This window comes from Aquarana catesbeiana, linkage group LG02, assembly GCF_042186555.1.
Source record: "Aquarana catesbeiana isolate 2022-GZ linkage group LG02, ASM4218655v1, whole genome shotgun sequence".
Lineage (NCBI taxonomy): Eukaryota > Metazoa > Chordata > Amphibia > Anura > Ranidae > Aquarana > Aquarana catesbeiana.
This window is the reverse complement of record NC_133325.1, coordinates 732,960,824-732,979,058: the sequence shown is the minus strand read 5'-3', so window position 1 is coordinate 732,979,058 and position 18,235 is coordinate 732,960,824. Positions and strand designations below refer to the sequence as shown.

The following is an 18,235-nucleotide window of genomic DNA, read 5'->3' as shown; positions in this document are numbered from 1 at the left end:
CTGTAAAAATGACAATGGTCCCAAAAATGTGTCAAAATTGTCCGATATGTCCGCTGTGTCGAAGTCACGATAAAAATCGCAGATCGCCACCATTACTAGTAAAAACTAAATTATTAATAAAAATGTCATAAAACCATCCCCTATTTTGTAGACGGCATAACTTTTGCGCAAACCAAACGCTTATTGCGATTTTTTTTTTTACCAAAAATATGTAGAAGAATACGTATACCACCTAAAATGAGGGAAAAAAAATATGTTTTTTTTAATATTTTTTGGGGATATTTATTATAGCAAAAAATAATGTTTTTTTTTCAAAATTGTCACTCTATTTTTGTTTATAGCGCAAAGAATAAAAACCGCAGAGGTGATCAAATACCACCAAAAGAAAGCTCTATTTGTGGGGAAAAAAAAGGACGTCAACTTTGTTTGGGAGCCACGTTGCACGACCGCGCAATTGTCAGTTAAAGCGACACAGTGCCGAATCGCAAAAAGTGCTCTGGTCTTTGGCCAGCCAAATGGTCCGGGCCTGAAGTGGTTAATGGCTCTGTGTTGAGTTATTTTGAGGAGACAGCAAATTCACACTGTTATACAAGCTGTACACTCACTACTTTACATTGTAGCAAAGTGTCATTTCTTCAGTGTTGTCACATGAAAAGATAGAATAAAATATTTACAAACGGGTGTACTCACTTTTGTGAGATACTGTATATATTTGAAAATTGATCTATTCTGCTGTACTATCTCCTTTCTTGAGGCCCTAAAATGCCAGGACACTACAAATACTCCTTTTTGGAAAGCAGTCAGTCTGGGGCATGGTGAGTTTTTTGAAGTTGTAATATTTTTGTCATAATTTATTTTTTTTTAAATTGAAGAAATAAAATTTGTTTTTGTTTTTTTTTTTTACCAACTGTCACCAGTACAGTGCCATTATATACCATAACTAGAGTGGTGGTGATCAGGGACACGTCACCGTATGATAGGAAAAAAGCTATTTTGTTTTATTTTTTTTACATACTTTAATCAGAGTAGTTTAGTGTCACCATAGTAACACTGTATTGCTCTGTGGGGGTGATCGGGGAATTTTTAAACTTTATTACAATGATCATGACAGCTGTGTTTACTAGTGATCTGCGATTGGCCACAGCTGATCACATGGTACAGGGTGCTGCGATTGGCCCAGGCATGGTGTGATAGCTGGGTGGGTACAGTGCTCCCCTATACCAAAGTAGGCATAATCTCGTACATGTACCTAATTGTGCCTACATGTGCCGCCTGCCGCACTATAAGCACTGCGGTGGGTCAGCAAGAGGTTAACACAAATGGTCAACATCCAAAGAAGGTAGAGATATCTCTTTCAGTTCTCCATCTCTCACTACCAAACCTGTCCGATTATCAGCACACAGCTTGCTGGGTGGGCACTCAATCGAGACAGCGCCAGCACGTGGTGGTGATAGATGAACTCAAAAAGGAGGTAAGGGACCGCTCTGTGCAATACCAACAGAACAGGCAAGTAGAAACCTGGATTTAAATTTTCAAAAATGAAGGTTTACAACTAGGTCATGTAGGTCAAGCTGGCCGAAACAAACTATTTTCTATACTAACAAGTACGCCAAATCTTTCTCCGATTGGTTGAGTCAGAGCTCAATATGCCATTGTCCCACCTCTTCACCTTGACCAATCAGAGGAAGCTTTGTATTCTTTGAGAGAATAGAAAGCTGCCTGTGTATGGCTAAGCAGCACTCAGCCTACCTATATTTTATTTGGAGCGTGGAAAGGAAAATTCCCATCCCATTGCCAGAAGGCAGTGCTGTATACATGAGGGTACATACAGTTCACACAGCACGCTCAGCGGGCACACCTGTTCGTGTAGAAAATCGCTTATTTGGGTCAACTTATGATTGTAAAGATGAAGACCATGTGAATGGACAACAAATTTAAAGCCCAAGTCCCTATTCTCTTTAGTTTGTTTGGGCCAAGCTGGCCCAAATGAACCATTCCCATAACAAAGTTATTCTGCCGCTGTCACTGCTGTATCATACTGTAGTCGCATCAGTTTCATACAGTGCTGAGTTCTGGCAGCATCACAGGTAACTTACCGGCTGCAACAAAACTGAATCAGGCTGAGTGCATCTCAGCCATTCACAGGAAGTCTTTATTCACTGATAAAAATACAAGGCTTTTCCTGAATGGCTGACAATAATGAGTAGTCCCTGTACTGCTAATGGACAGCAGCACAGCATACCACGTGTAGCTGATGTTACTACAGTACGACACAGCACCACCTGTGGCAGAATACCTTTATGTTGCATGGTTACAAAAATAGTTTGTGTGTCAGCTGGGCCCAGACTAAAGTGGATGCGTTGCATTCTACGTGCTTTTTGGGAGCAGCACCGTTCAGTTTATTGGTCTGCCCTCTGCTCCAAAAATGTGCCGAACTAGCTCCTGTAACCTTTCTTAAAGCCGATTCTGGCGAGTTTTTGAGCAACATGTTTTTGGGCGTTTTGTCGCGCAACAAAACACCCATTTCTTTAGTGCATTTGGGGTGCTCAGATGTGAACAGGGCCTTCAGTAGTTCTAATCCCAAGTTTGGCTGCAAATGTGTTACATATTCAAGGTTGGGTACATATTCAACCCTGTAGATCAACAAATCCCAGGCTCCAGGTCGCCATGGCGACTAGAAATTGCATCCTGGGTTCACACCTAATTGTACTGAAAATGCAAGGTCATTCAGGTTTCTGTGCAATTTCAGTACAGGTGCGATTTTGGCTCTGCAACTTCCTCCCGTGGCCTTCAAAGCAAGAACCCCATCCCGTGGCCTTCAATGCAAAAACTCCTGTCAATAGCAATCCTAAGTGAACACTTATCTCCGCATGCCACTCTACTCTATCACTTGCGACTCTGGAACACACCTCTATAAACTTGCACAGGACCTTTTTCGTAATGACACTAAAAACGCAATGTGTGTGGATCACACCTGTGTGAATCACCTCAATAGGTAAACAATAACTATCCTGTCATGTGAATCTGAGTTTGAAAAGGCATCCAGAATTGCATGTGTGTGAACCAGGGCGGCTCCATTCCCACCTGGGCGTTTTGGGATTGCAGCAGAATTGCTGCGTTTCTGTCTGCAATCGCAATACGCAGTTTCAGGTGCCATTTACAAAGGCACCTAAAACGTAGTGCGGTTTTGCCGTGCGGCAAATGGCATCACGTGACGCTCGTCACCCAAAAAAAAGCTCCTGCTCCTTTATGTACGACAAGCTTCATGATGCAAATTGCTGCGCAGTAACCCGCACCACAATCGCAGAAAGACTGCACCGCGTTTTAGGTGCCATTGAAAATAATGACACCTGAACCTGCGTTTAGCAATTGTAGTGCATTTTGAGATTGCGGGCAAAATTGCAGCGATTCTGTTGCAATCCCAAAACGCCCAGGTGTGAACGGGGCCTAACGGAGCAGAGTTCCCCTTATATCAGGTTTTCATTGTCATTGTTTCCGGCCAGCCTATAACCTTTATGTTACATTGTGGTTATTGGCTGGACGCTCTGCTGTAAGTTAGGGGGCACAAATTACCTGCCTTGCCCCGGGTGCCGATAACCCACGCTATGCTTAAAAAAAAAAAAAAAAACTGGTTCCTAACTTAAGCTGGCTCCTAGATGCAAAGCAAATTTGTCATGCCCTGAGGTTGATAACAGACAAAATGGCCGCCGTGCTGTGTAAATGAGGGAGGCCAGGTCTGCTATTACAGCTCATGAACTAAACAAGCAAGACCTGATATAACTCTAATCTCATGTGATAGCCGAACACAAACACCATTTTATTTATATTTAAATGGGAAAGTCAACAAGAACTTAATCAGCAAATAACAAAAGGCAAGCTCTCCTGAGCTGCCATTGATTACTTGTGTTTTATTTGAAGAAACTGACTGAACAACCCCCCCTCCCTGCTGTGTAATTAAAGTGAGCTGAGTGTTCTCAGGAGATAAGAGGCAGGTTGTTTATATGGCACTTTCTGACAATGACCATACACCGTAAATGGCAGAGCAGGATTTTGTGGCCTGAATTGCTGGAGGAAGCCTCTGCCCTCTAAGAAGGCGAAAGTAGCCATTTCACCACATAAAAGGCGGCCATTTTGTCAGGTGAACAGATAGATAATACACTGTAGCAGGACCATGAGACATCACCATAGCTCAGTTTTGCATGACAAGATGGCTACCCTCCGTAGCCCAACTAATTTTCAAGTGTTCTCTTCAGGGAGAATCAAATTTCAAAAGATGTTGAATATTTATGAACAGCCCACGTCTGGGTTTTGTTTGTGGAGATGCCGCCTAAGATGGATTCTGATGTCACACTCTATTCTTGTAAATGCCTTATGAGATATGAATAACATTCAAATCTGCAGGGAAATCAGTTAAGCCATGCAGATACCAGATATACACCGATCAGACATAACCTTATGACAACCCACCTCATATTGAGTAGGCCCCCTTTTTGCCAGGAAAACAGCCCTGACCCGTCACGGCATGGACTTCAAAGTAACATCCACATGGATGGCAGGGCCCAAGGTTTACCAGGAGAACATTGACCAAAGCACCATACTGCCTCCACCTTGCCTTCTTCCCATACTACATCCTGGTGCCACCTCTTCCCCAGGTAAGTGACGCACATACACCCGGCATGATGGAAAAGAAAACTCAATTCCTTCTTCCATTGCTCTATGGTCCAGTTCCGATGCTTACATGCCTGATGTAGGCACTTTTGGCTCTGGACACGGGTCAGCATGGACACCCTGACTGGTCTGCTCTTTTTTCAGCAATTTGAGCTACAGTAACTCTTCTGATGGATCAGACTATATGGTCCAGCCATCCCTTCCCACATGCATCAATGAGCCTTGGTTAACCACCTGTCACCAGTTTACCATCCTAGGACCACTTTTGGTCGGTCCTGATCACTACAGACCAGAAACATCCCACAAGAGTTGCAGCTTTGGAGTTGCTCCACCCAGTCATCACCATAAAAATTTGGACCTTGCCAAAGTTGCTCAAATCCATACGCTAGCCTATAAACTTCAGGGACAACATGTTCATTTGCCACCTAATATAGCCCACCCCATTTCAGGGGCCATTGTAATGTGATAAGATAATCAAGGTTATTCATTTTACCAGTCAGTGGTCATAATGTTGTGGCTGATCAGTGTATAATTGTCATGCTTTGTAACAGAATTTTAAAGTGACACTAAGCCCTGGCTCACACCAGTACAAGTTGTCATGCGATTTGGCAGTTCAAAATCACATGACAAGTCGTAACCCATTGCTGGCAATGGAACTGTTCAAATTGTTGCGATTCAAGGTTCCTGCACTACTTTTTTTTGCAATTTCATTGTGACTTGCATTGACTTCTGTTAAAGGAATTGTCGCAATTAAATCAGAGGTCCAAATCGCCCTGATCTGTGGCTTTGAAAACATGCAATTTCAAAGCCACACTGGTGTGAACCAGGGATAAGGCTTGGTTCACACTTGCGTGGGTGGTTTTGTTCCCAACCTGCAACCACCCGCAGAGAAACATTCTGCCACTCAGGAGATGTATTAAACCTAATGGCACCCCCATACACTGGGAATCGCAATAAACGACACGGTTTCCTTGCGGCTGAGTTTTCAGAAAAGGTGCAGGGACCTTTTCGCTGCCTTTTCAGTAGATACAGCAGCCCATTCAAATGAGTGGGCTGCTGTGCACAAGCAACACAGCCGTGGGGAAACCACATGTGAACCAATCATAAACAATATTCTTATTCGCCAAAAATAGTCCATAAATATTAAGTGTTTAGTATTAACCATGAGAAATTCTCATGGTTTTCTACAGTAACACTAGTCCAGATCACACCTAGGCATTGCGCTAATGCGTTATATCGGGCACCACTCTGCGTAGTTCGTTATCGTGCCATTCATGACTAATGGCACCCGACAGGTGTTGGCAGCCAATTCAAAATAAATGGGCCTCTAATGCATGCAGGGTAACATATCAAGTGTAAAGGGATCTATACACAATTATATATCCTTAAAGTTAAAAAAAAAAATGCCATTTTTTCAGCCTGTAAATACACATATAGGCATTTACAGTATCAGCAAAAAGTGTTGCGTGTTCAGGAAAGAAGCTTTTGGGCAGAAAAAAATGCTGAGTGCGCCTAAACGCACTTAAAGACCATACATTTACTGCTGCAGGACGGCTGCTCTGTGCCAGATCACGTACCTAGTAAGTGATGGGGCGCGCGCGGGAGCCCAGCAGCGCCTGCCGATTACTCAGGCAGAACGGCGATCTGCTTATGTAACCAAGGCAGACTGCCTTCTAACCGAAGGGATGGTATTGTTACTGTGTTGCTTACTGTGGGGGATCTTTGCCTTCCCCCACAGTGACCAAGCAGAACCTAGGCATACATTTAACCCTTTGATTGCCCAATGTTAACTCCTTTCCTGCCAGTGTCATTAGTACAGTGACCATGCATTTTATTTAGCACTGATCACTGGATTAGTGTCATTGGTCCCCAAAACGTGTCAGGTGTCCGTTTTTACCACCACAATCCCGCTATAAGTCACTGATAGCCACCATTACTAGTTAAAAAAAATTTAAAAAATAAAATAATCCCAGTTTTAAGACGCTATAACTTTTTGCGCAAACCAATCAATATATGCTTTTTGGGATTTTTTATAACAAAAATATGTAACAGAACACATATTGGCCTAAATTCATGAAGTTTGCTTTTTTACATTTTTTTATTGGGCATGTTTTATAGCAGAAAGAAATATTCTTTTTTCCACAATAGTCGATCTTCTTTTGTTTATATCGCAAAAAATAAAAACCGGTGATCAAATACCACCATCTCTATTTGTGAAAAAAAAAAAAAGAAAGAAAAAACTTGGGTACAGTGGCGCAGGACTGCGCAATTGTCAGTTAAAATACTGCAGTGGCGTATCGCAAAAAAATGGCCTGGTCACGAAGGGGGGGTAAACCTTCCGGAGCTGATGTGGTTCATCGTTCATGCATTCCCAAGGACCAGATTAAATGATCTGACCAATGGAATGCCCAAAGGCTTGGTGCACTTAAACTCATGTGCAAGACGCAGTTTTAGGCTGCTTTTTCCAGCCAGGATTAAAGGCGTCCAAGGAAGGAAAAAAACATCCTGTGTGCTTGACGCCTAAATAAAGCGGTCTGCACTTCTTTCCATCCATGTACAGGGCACAGTAATTACTTCCCAAACAAACAGATCCAAGCTATAATTAACAAAAGCATAACAACGCCACACACTAATACAGAGCATGCCTTTGTCTTGTCTTTTCTAGTAACTAGCAACATAAAGGGTTAAATTGTGGAAACCATTTGAGTGTTATTGTCAGTAATCTAATAATGAGACCAGAGTGGATCAGGTGGCTGCATTACATCACAGGGTGTTTAAATCTATCACAATAGGATATTAAGTGACTGCTGGACCTGAAAATCAAACATGACATTCATATGACAGACTTAATACTACATAATTCCCATAAAAGTCATGTATGAAGTGTCTTTTCTCCCACATATACACACACAAATGACTTTGTACCATTTAGTTCAGTTAAGAGTTCAGTTTTGAAGTGGCACCTTTGCTCTTCGTTCAACATCAGGGATGATCGAACAAGAGTCCGAACCCACCTGAGCTACACAAACAAGAAGCTGTCAAAGCAAACAGCCAATCATAGGCAGCAGAGGCATTCCCTGCAGCCACATGTATACACGCCCCTTTTATACATGCGGCTGCAGAGCACGCTCCTGCCGCCTATGATTGGCCATCCGATTTGACAGTTTGGACTCACGTCTGAACATGTCTGAGCTTATCCCTATGTGCCCTGTTCACGCAACATGTGTGGTGGTGTGCATTGTGTAAAAATGAGGCAGGTCTGCATTTTATGCAGTGCAACACACTTCACTGCACGTCACAACTCGCTGCAGTGCGTAAAGCTAAACATAGATCAAAAAGTAAAAAAAAAAAATAAAAAAAAAAAAAAAACACATTGCACCTCCCCTAAAGTGTAACGCACACCAGTGCACAAATGTTATACAGAGAATAATGCATGCCACTGGTGTGAATTGCCTTTAAAGTGACTGTTGCTTATATATACACACACTTGCAAATACTGTAGGAGAAATGCTTGCAAAGGGGAGATTAAATACTCATCCTGCTGTTTGTACCAAACACCTCCATCAAAGAAATTCCTGGGGAAACCAACAATTCAGGGAAAGACCATCTCCTCTCATTGTTCCCCCTCACCTCCCTGCTGTGCAATGCGGATCCTCCTATCAATCAATGTAAACGAAACGCGGCTAAACGGGAGTTACCGCGTTTAGTGACGCTTAAAATGCCTCTAAACTCAGCATCTGAACAAATTTTTTTGTTTTCCAAAAATGGGCTTCTAAACTCAACTGCCTAGAAAGGACTATAAACGACCCTGTGTACATGTACTGATAAGATAACAGAGGAGAGTTCAGGAGTAGTTGAAAAAAACTGCTCCTAAACGTCCATTTACCAGCAGCAGCAGTGTACACGAGGCCTTAGGGATCAGTCAGTACTGACAGGGCTAGCAAGACCTAAACCATTAGACAATAAGGCGCCTTTCACACGGCCGGCTATTCTGCCGCAGTTAAAAGCATGTTTTTTTTTCCTGTGAAATTCAAGACTCCAGGCACTGCGATCAGCTGCATTTGCACAGTGCGATTAGCTGCGGTTTGCCATTTCCATGACAAGGTACCAACTCACACTGCTTGGTATGAATCTTGAGGGGGAACTCCACACCAAATTAAAAAAAAAAACAAAAAAACGCATGGGTTCCCCCCCAGGGGCATACCAGGCCCTTCGGTCAGGTATGGATGTTAAGGGGAACCCCCTACGCCGAAAAAACGGCGTGGGGTCCCCCCAAAATCCATAACAAACCCCGATCCGAGCATGCAGCCTGGCCGGTCAGGAAAGGGGGTGGGGACGAGCGAGCACCCCCCCCCCCTGAACCGTACCAGGCCGCATGCCCTCAACATGGGGGGTGGGTGCTTTGGGGGAGGGGGGGCCCTACGGGGCCCCCCCTCCCCCAAAGCACCTTGTCCCCATGTTGATGAGGACAAGGGCCTCTTCTTGACAACCCTGGCCGTTGGTTGTCGGGGTCTGCGGGCGGGGGGCTTATCGGAATCCGGGAGCCCCCTTCAATAAGAGGGCCCCCGGATCCTGGCCCCCCCACCCTATGTGAATGAGTATGGGGTACATGGTACCCCTACCCATTTACCTAGGGAAAAAGTGTCAATAATAAAACACATTACACAGGTTTTTAAAGTCATTTGACAGCTGGGGGGGTCTTCTTCCGACTTGGGGGGTCCCTCCGGTTCCTCTTCTCCCGGCGTCCGGTTGGTTCTTCTCCGCTGTCTCTGGCCTCTTCTCCCAGTGTTTTAGTTCTTCTGCCGGCTCCTCCGCTATCTTCATGCTGCTCTTTTGCTAGAGGAGGTCCGGACTTCTGGCTTCTTTCCTCTTCTCTTCTTCCGATGCTGACACGACGCTCTCTCCGGCTGGAATGCTCTTTGAGCGCTCCGCTCTGACTTATATAGGCGGAGACCCCGCCCCCTTATGCCGTCACAGTCCCTGGGCATGCTGGGACTGACGTTTTAGGGGGCGTGGTCACCGGGTGATGTTGACCACGCCCCCTAAAACGTCACAGTCCCAGCATGCCCATACCATGTACTCCCTACTCATTCACATAGGGTGGGGGGCCGGGATCTGGGGGCCCCCTTATTAAAGGGGGCTCCCAGATTCCGATAAGCCCTCGGCCCGCAGACCCCGACAACCAACAGCCAGGGTTGTCGGGAAGAGGCCCTTGTCCTCATCAACATGGGGACAAGGTGCTTTGGAGTGGGGGGCCGCAGGGTGCCCCCTCCCCCAAAGCACCCACCCCCCATGTTGAGGGCATGCGGCCTGGTACGGCTCAGAAGGGGGGGGGGTCCCCACCCCCTTTCCTGATCGGCCGGGCTGCGCGCTCGGATAAGGGTCTGGTATGGATTTTGAGGGGGACCCCGCGCCGTTTTTTCGGCGTAGGGGGTTCCCCTTAACATCCGTACCAGACCGAAGGGCCTGGTATGCCCCTGGGGGGAACCCACGCCGTTTTTTTAATTTAAAATTTGGCGTGGAGTACCCCCTCAAGATTCATACCAAACAGTGCCGGGCATTGGCAGGGATCTGAGTCGGTTCCCCGTGCTTGTCGCTCTTTGGGAAAGGAAAAATCATTTTTCCTTTCCCGATGAGCAGCTCGGTGCTGTTATCCGCAGCTGACACAGTGCACTGCGAATACCTGCGGTTATGTGTGGATAGCTGCGCTAAATCGCTCCTGGACGCAGTCAATTCTATTTTTTCTATCCGCACAGCACCGCATGTATCGAATTGGCAGCTAAACGCAGTGTGTGAATGGGGCCATAGGAAAGCATTGTGTGCTTTTAGCTGCGGTAGAAAATTAGAAAATCCGCAGCTAAAAGCACCATTTTATCCATCCGTGTGAAAGGGGCCTAAATTTAATCTAGTACAAAAGAATGGTAGCCCAGCTCTTGTATTCCTCGGGGGATACTGCTCCTGGCCTTGCTGCCCTCTACGACTGGGGGCGTCCTCGTAATCAATGGAGAAAGTAGAAGGTGCATCAGCCTAGTGCATTATAACAGATACATTTATTGTATAAAAAAAAGGATTTAAAAATCGCACCAAAAGCATTTGGACAAATAACCGCTTGAATACGACACTACCATGTGGCTTCAGTCTTGGAACCAGTACTCTACAGATCACAGGGGAAACTATACAGGAGCCTCTGCTGGCTGATGCATTTAGAAGGTTTTACCTTCAGAGCCTACGATGGTAAAACCTTCGAAACGCGCTAGCTAAGCAGAGGCTCCTGTATGGTTTCTCCTGTGATCTGTAGAGTACTGGTTCTAAGACTGAACCACATGGTCGAGGTGCAGTTTTTTTTGTCAGTATGCTTGCGAGTATTTCTATACTCCGCTTTTTTTTTATATAATAAATGTGAGTATAGAACTACTCGAAAGCATACGGAAAATAAACAAAACACAAAAACCACTTAAATACACCCCTACCATGTGGCTTCAGTCTTAGAACGAGTACTCTACAGATCACAGGAGAAACCATACAGAAGCCTCTGCTGGCTGGCACGTTTCGAAGGTTTTACCATCGCAGGCTTTGAAGGTAAAACCTTTGAAATGCATCAGCCAGCAAGGGGCTCCTGTATGGTTTCCCCTGTGATTTGTAGAGTACTGGTTCCAAGACTGAAGCCACATGGTAGTGGTGTATTCAAGCGGTTATTTGTCCAAATGCTTTTGGAGTGATTTTATATCCTTTTTATACAATAACTGTATCTGGGATAATGCATTAGGTTGGTACGCCCTGTTCTCTAAGACCTAAACCATGTCTGAGTGTGCAAAGTGAGAATCTGAAAGGGGGGGGTTGACTTCAGGACTCTGCTGTACTTCCCCATTAGAACAAAAGAAATGTCTTTATGGCATAAGTAGTGTATAGGGAACCTCCTTATAGCATAGAAAAACACTGGGATGCATAACCATGAGTCCAATAAACTAGTCTTTATCATGCATGTCAGGGGTTGACTCCAGTAAACTTCCTATCACAAGATGCAGCACCTTCAGAGACCAAAAAAAATAAAAATCAATGAATCGAGACATAAAAACACAGAGGAGGGGGCCATTTCAGTGCAGCAATAAAACATTTATTGCCTGATAAAAACCAAATTGGCAACTCACATGAAAAAAGCGCGTGAAGGCCTGTAAAACATACGAAATCAAGACACCCATGGAACCCTGTAGCTACTAGTACACAGCCAGCTTAATTGGTTAAAGTCTGCTGAGGTAAGAGGTGAGGGAGGACATTGTTTTCGCAATCAGCCAACTCAGACCTGCACTGTAAAGAAACGTAAACAATGCAAATCAGGGCGCAAAGTGTTCATATGCATTGAGCAAAATACGAAACATATTCACTTTAAAATGTAACATTATAAACTTTAGTTTTAGATAGAGACTTTACCAGGTTACTTTTTGCTGAGGGCACAATTCCCTTCAATTACTGTCCTCGAGACACACCAGGGAACAAGAGATCACTCCAAGATGAATGGAGTTCCCATGTTAGAAAGTTGTCACTGAGCCCAATGGAGTATTTCTCCTTACCTCTAGCTCTGTTGACAACTCAAAAGATTAGGATTTCCCATCACATACAACAGTTTACAGCAGTGTTTCTCAACCATTTTTTGGTCAAGGCACCCTTTAAAAATTATGGACAATCTCGAGGCGCCATTTAAAAATTATGGACAGTCTCGAGCACCCCATTCCAAAATGTAAAAGCTATTCTAATAGTTTTACATAATGCAGCAACATCCACACAAGTAGGACATCGAACATTGGAGGGGATTTATTCTTCCAAAGCAACAGTGCTTATACAGGGTGCAGCCTCCCTAATCCACGTGCCCGGCCCCTAATCTACATATGCAGGGCACCCGACGCATGGATTTCAATTTTTTTTCTTTTTTTGGAAGCACATTCTTAAAGCCTGGGGGCTCTAATTGGCTTCAAAAAGAGTGGGCTCGGGTGCAGAGCACTGTGCCCGGGGGCCCACCCAGTTGTGACACATTAGCAAATACACCTTTTGCAAACTGGTTTCGACTAGTATTCCAAGGTTTCTCTTCTCCCTCAGTTTTTTCCCCATCCCTCAGCTAATGTGACCCCAAAGCTGATGGAGAGGGGAAGGGGAGGGTCAAACAAAGATGCTATGTAGGAAACTGACATCCTCCTGATGATGCTATTGGTCATTAGGACAGGGGCAGCTAGAAGTTTGTAATGGTGCACAATGAAAACATGTGACTTTGTCTAACTAAAAAGGCAGCCTTCATCCACATGCCAGCTTGTACACAATTTTTGGGCAATTTTTAGGCATTTTGCCAAGGCACCCCTGAAGAAACCTCAAGGTACCCTGATTGAAAAAGGCTGGTTTACTGGACAACTAGAGAGGTGAAAAAAACAAAACCCAAAACACTGTCTTAAGATGCATTATAAACTGATCAAAATATCTCTTAGCTATAGTAATCTAGCAAAAGTTTGAAATTCCCCGATTTGTAAAGATATGAAGCAAAAGTGAAGAATCATGAAGAATCAGTTAGTATTTTAATTCAAAGATTTAAGTAAGAAAATCAAACTGCTGACAAAAAGCTGAAAGAGACCAGTCTGGATTTAACCGTAAGTTTTTATTTTAAAAAGTACAGAAGTTTCACAAAACTACGAAAAATATTACAAGTCTGAAAGCCCTTAATGTACATAAAAAAGAAAAAAAACGAACACAGGTGTGTTGTTCAAATTCAATAAAAAAGATATAAAAACAGTAAGCGGTAATTGTGCTCGATCAGATCTTCTGAAGGAAACACCCTTTAAAAAGGGCCAGCTCCGCGCTGTGCCACAACCGCCAGAAGTTCCTTTCTAATGAGGTGTATTAAAAAGGTGTATTATGTTTGATATGTACGGATTTGATTTCATTGTTGCATTAAAGTAGATAAGATAAGTAATTTGATGTATTTTTCTTTGCTTTGGGATGTCAGCAATCAGATGAGGGTAAAATATGTCTTTGCCTATTTCAGCACTGAATAACTAGCAAGTAAACAATGGAAATGAAAATCTGTAACAGGTATGTATTGGTTAGCAATAAAAACAGTGAAATCGTTAGACAAAAACATACATTTCCACCAAATTAGAATTTTAGAACGTTTGTAAGATTGACACGGACCATCACATAACTAAAGAAAACCTGAAATTCATTTGCAGAGTACTCAGTGGATGTGGTAGTTTGGACTCATTTTAGTTAGGAAATATGGAACTAATTGACCTCATTCCTAGAGTAGAAGGGTTTGAAGAGTACAGCTCTTCAAAATTATGAAATTATAGGTAACTTTGTGGTTCCTGAAAAGACATCTACTCTACTGCAGCGTATACCCTATTGGCATCCACCATGCTATTTCATAAAAGATCCATTGCAACCCATAGCTTCCAGGGGATGGAGCTGCGACTCCAGCAACAACTGAAAGCCAAGTCTGCTGCTGACTGGTCAGAACGGAATGTGCTCTGGCAATGGAAAACTTTTTTAAAGGCCACAAAGTTGTATAAATGTGCACAGAGCGTTCTTAAAGCGATACTGTAATTTTACCCAGTGCCTGCAGACAGTCTGATTCCCCCAACCAGTTATATTTACTGAGCCAGCTAACAAGCCACCTCCCTCTCCATCGGAGAACTAGCCAACAGAGCAAGGCTCCCATGTTCAAGAGAGCATGTGACAATACTCAACCCTACATGGTCAATCACCAGGCCTGAACACTATCATCTGCAGAGGGGTGGATTGTGTCTTCATCCCCCGTCTGAAGCTTAGACCTGCTGGCATGTGGCAGCAGGGAGGAAGCAAAGGAACATAGCTTGGCAAGTATAAAATGGCAGGGGGTGGGCTATCCGCACACACTGTCACCTTTGGTTCGATTAGGCCAAATGACAATGTCCCTCTAAACAATCCTCACCATACACCCTTAAAAGGTCAAATAAACCCAAGTGGTGAGTTTAGATAAAATAATTTAATGATGTTTCCAAGAACTTATGTTAAAAATGTTTTATGAATTTATTCGAACAAAATGTATGTTTTAGACAAACAAGATAAAAAGTTGGGGAGAGAAAATCACTAGACACCCCCACACTCTCCTACTGTTTATTAATTGCACTGAATGGCCCTTCAGGCAAACTTACATGAGATTCCCATTATCAAAAAAAACAGCTGACAGCAGACATCCTTTACAGGTACAGCAGCTTACAACATACGTAGTCATAAGTGGTATTGATTGCTCTTGCACATAAGAAAAGGTCACAAACTTTACTTTTATTGGTCCTTTAAACATGCTAGCCCATAATTTAAGGAATCAGCATCAGTCCTATAAATATTAGTACAATGCAGGGAGTGACTTTTATATAGCCGTGATGGAGCGTGTCAATATGAAGCAGAAAAATACAGCAAGCGCATTGTCATACTCGAGCTTATAACCCATTAATAGGAGAATACGTTTAGTCATATTGCATTGTATGTCATTCACTCGAGTACGAGGATGGCTAGGACATAGAAACGTTGAATCATTCAGTGTAGTTAGAAAGGACATGAAAAGGTCAGTGCCTATACATTTAAAGCACCTTCAGAAAAGACAAAAAGTAGGCACACGCGTCTTCATAGATACATTCCTGCATAAGGTTTTTGATTTATAAAAGGCACCATCGGGGCAATCTGGAGCAGGTGTAAAATGGGTCTGTACTGCACATGTCCGTATGGCAGCACAGCACAACTATCCAAGGATGTAATGTCAAACTTGCAATGGCACTTTATTAATCCTTACTGATACCACCAACTTAACCACAGTCAAGCTCTGACAGACGAACAAAAGTTTACAAAAAACTTAAGAATCACTCCCCCTGAAACTGATCTCTCCATTCTGCAATTAGTGGGGCAAGCGAAGAATCCCCCCAAAACCCTGGCAGCTTGGCTTTTTACTGCATCACCTGGTCAATGTGCCATATATTCTGATGCAATTTTTACTAGAGAGCAGTTGACAGCACTTCAGTGTCATTCATCCTCTGCTCTACTTGAACGACATCTAGAGTTTGAAGGGAAACAAATGGTTTTGGGTAAATGCTATTTGAAATGCTTAGTTTGTGTTCTATACATAGCAGGCTTTTTATAGCACAGCTGAAAAGTAATTGTGCTAATTAAATGAAAAGGAGACTAGAACTCCACCTGCTGGCTTGATAGAGGACTACGTAATATGCAATATTTATCCAATTTTAAAGCAACGCTATCAGCAACTAGGAAAAGAAAAAAAGAAGAAAAAAAATGAAAAAGTGCTTCTTGTAAAAGACTACTTTTATACTTGCCTGTCCCACAAACCTACTCTTCACGCTTTTGAAGTTATACCACTGCCAAAGAATCTTCTGGGTGTTTTGTTTGCCTGGTCCCCCCCTCTGGGTGCTCCCCTGGCAGCTATGTCTGTACTGTGTTCTTTAGTGCTGTAGGGGCCAATGGATGAAAACAGCGCACAAAGTGGGATCACAAAACCTGAAATGTCTGGATCTTGCCAGTAGCAACTCAGAGACCAAAAAACAGGGCCGTCAGGACAGGGAGCACTTTGTCACATCCTGGAAAAATGTAAACTTTTTTTTTTTTTCTTAGTCCTGAATAGAATTACACAAAATATGTACAAAAGCAATATATATTCCCTTTACAATCTAATGACAATCCAAGCCTGGAGGTGACGATATTCTAGCCAGGGTCCCAGAGAGCAAGACCTGAAAGTAGCCAATATAAAAAAGGTAAGGGGACTGCCAAGTGGAGAAACAGGGGCCAATCAGATCCTTATCCCAGCTCTCAACTCTTTACCCAAAGCAATGATAGATTTGCCTCCAAGAACAGCTGTTAATCAGGATGGATGCCCGCACATATGGCCAGCTGGATTAGACTACAGACCCATGCAAAACAGTTCAGCTAAGTTTCAAAAAACACATACTGTACTAGTCCACTTCTGACAACGGTTTCTGTCAATTTCTTCTAGTTAATATTGAAATGCACTTGAAACAATCTTGAAAGAAAAGGTGGATGGCTTTGGGCAAAAAGGTACCACATGCAGTTGTCAAGGGATCACCTGCATCTAATCCAAGGGACAAAAGCTGCCTTCAAAATATATACAGGAGTAGCTGTAGTAAACAACTGCCCTTGCATGTGCCGACTACATTGTGCAAGCTACTTAAATATAATTTGATTCATGTCTGCTACACTGTTTATTATGCACTACTAATTAGTAATAAAAGAAAATAAATTACAAAAAAAAAAAAAAAAACACAAATTACAAAGACTGAAGCATTGCCTGACAATTTCTGCACTTGGATGCATGCCATAATCAGTGGCTTTCCTAGAAACAAGACCAACTTATCCAACAGTTCATCAAAAACAATTTACAGCTATACAAGAGTGCCTAATACTTGACTGGTACCTTCCAAAGAAATCTGAAATATGGGGACATATTCTTCTTCTGCACTTCAGCTTGTGTTTATACCCTTACCCCCCAGTAACTAAAAAAAAAACCCAAAAAAAAAACTGATAGATTTTCTGCCTGGAACATATAGATTTTCTGACTAAGCACATAGGTAAAATAGTAACCGCTGTGCAGAACCAGTTATTAAGCTGAATGTACAAGTGACCTCAGCCAGTGGTGGATCCTTATGGAATGTGCAGGGAAGGAACAAAACCAAGAAAGTCTTTATGGATGTGGTGCCACCTGCGTATACAGGACACACAATGAACCTTTCACACTATTGAGCCATCCTTGTTCTGTGCTGGAATCATGACAGGAATGGCCCCCATTCTGCTAAGATTTGGACCTGCTACCTTGGGAGCTAAGAAGCTTGGATTTTGGCTTGCTGGACGCTCATGCTCTTCACTCGGTACATGGTTGTAACGGGCTTTTGAATAGCCATCCATATTTGATGGGGACAAGGATCCCAACGAGGAGTGATTGCTTCCTATGTAGCTCCGAGCAGTGGAAGTCCGGCTTTTAGGTGGAGCAACATCCTCTCTGGAAGAGTAAAATCAAAGACACACTAAGCATAAACAGAACAATGTAAAGTACCAACATCTGCTATGTAGGTTATTGCCCCATGTCATTTGCTAGGTTTGTGTGTACTGAAATAAGAACCCACTACACAGCCTTCATTTTAAAATGCTAGGCAAGCAATTAAAAGAGTTACTAAACCCACAACAGTAAAATCAGTCTGTATATGCAGTAAAGCACGCTTGTTATTTTCACTGTGGAACCTAAGGAGTTAATCATCCACATTGTGTAAAAAGGCTGTTTGATCCCATCTTCCACTGTCCCCAATCCATCCCGACAGTACAGAGCCCTGGAAGGCACTCAGCACACGCTCATTTTGGCGTTTATTGCTAGAGAGCTTTTTTTTGGGAGGTGCATGTGATCAACACAGGGCCAATCAGCACTGTCCAGACAGAGGGTCAGGGGTCATGCAGCCTCATAGGACAGTCAGGGGAGAATGAAAACTACTCCTACAAGCTTAAACCAGTGCTCGCCCAGACACCAACAGAAGTTACA

At 43.3% G+C, this 18,235-nt stretch overlaps 1 protein-coding gene across 3 annotated transcripts in view; it reads right to left on the bottom strand.

Moving 5' to 3' along the window:
- CXADR (CXADR cell adhesion molecule) overlaps positions 1-18,235 on the bottom strand; it is a 125,181-nt gene that overhangs the window by 15,569 nt on the left and 91,377 nt on the right. The window contains exons 7-8 of one of the 3 annotated variants that reach the window (XM_073617065.1): positions 17,518-17,704; positions 11,884-11,973 (exon numbers count right to left, since the gene is read on the bottom strand). In XM_073617065.1, the coding sequence (XP_073473166.1) occupies positions 11,899-11,973; positions 17,518-17,704 (262 nt within the window). In that variant the 3' untranslated portion in view covers positions 11,884-11,898. Of the gene's footprint in view, positions 1-11,883; positions 11,974-13,287; positions 17,705-18,235 lie in introns of those variants that run through there. The other 2 variants (XM_073617066.1, XM_073617064.1) reach the window with 2 other exon arrangements.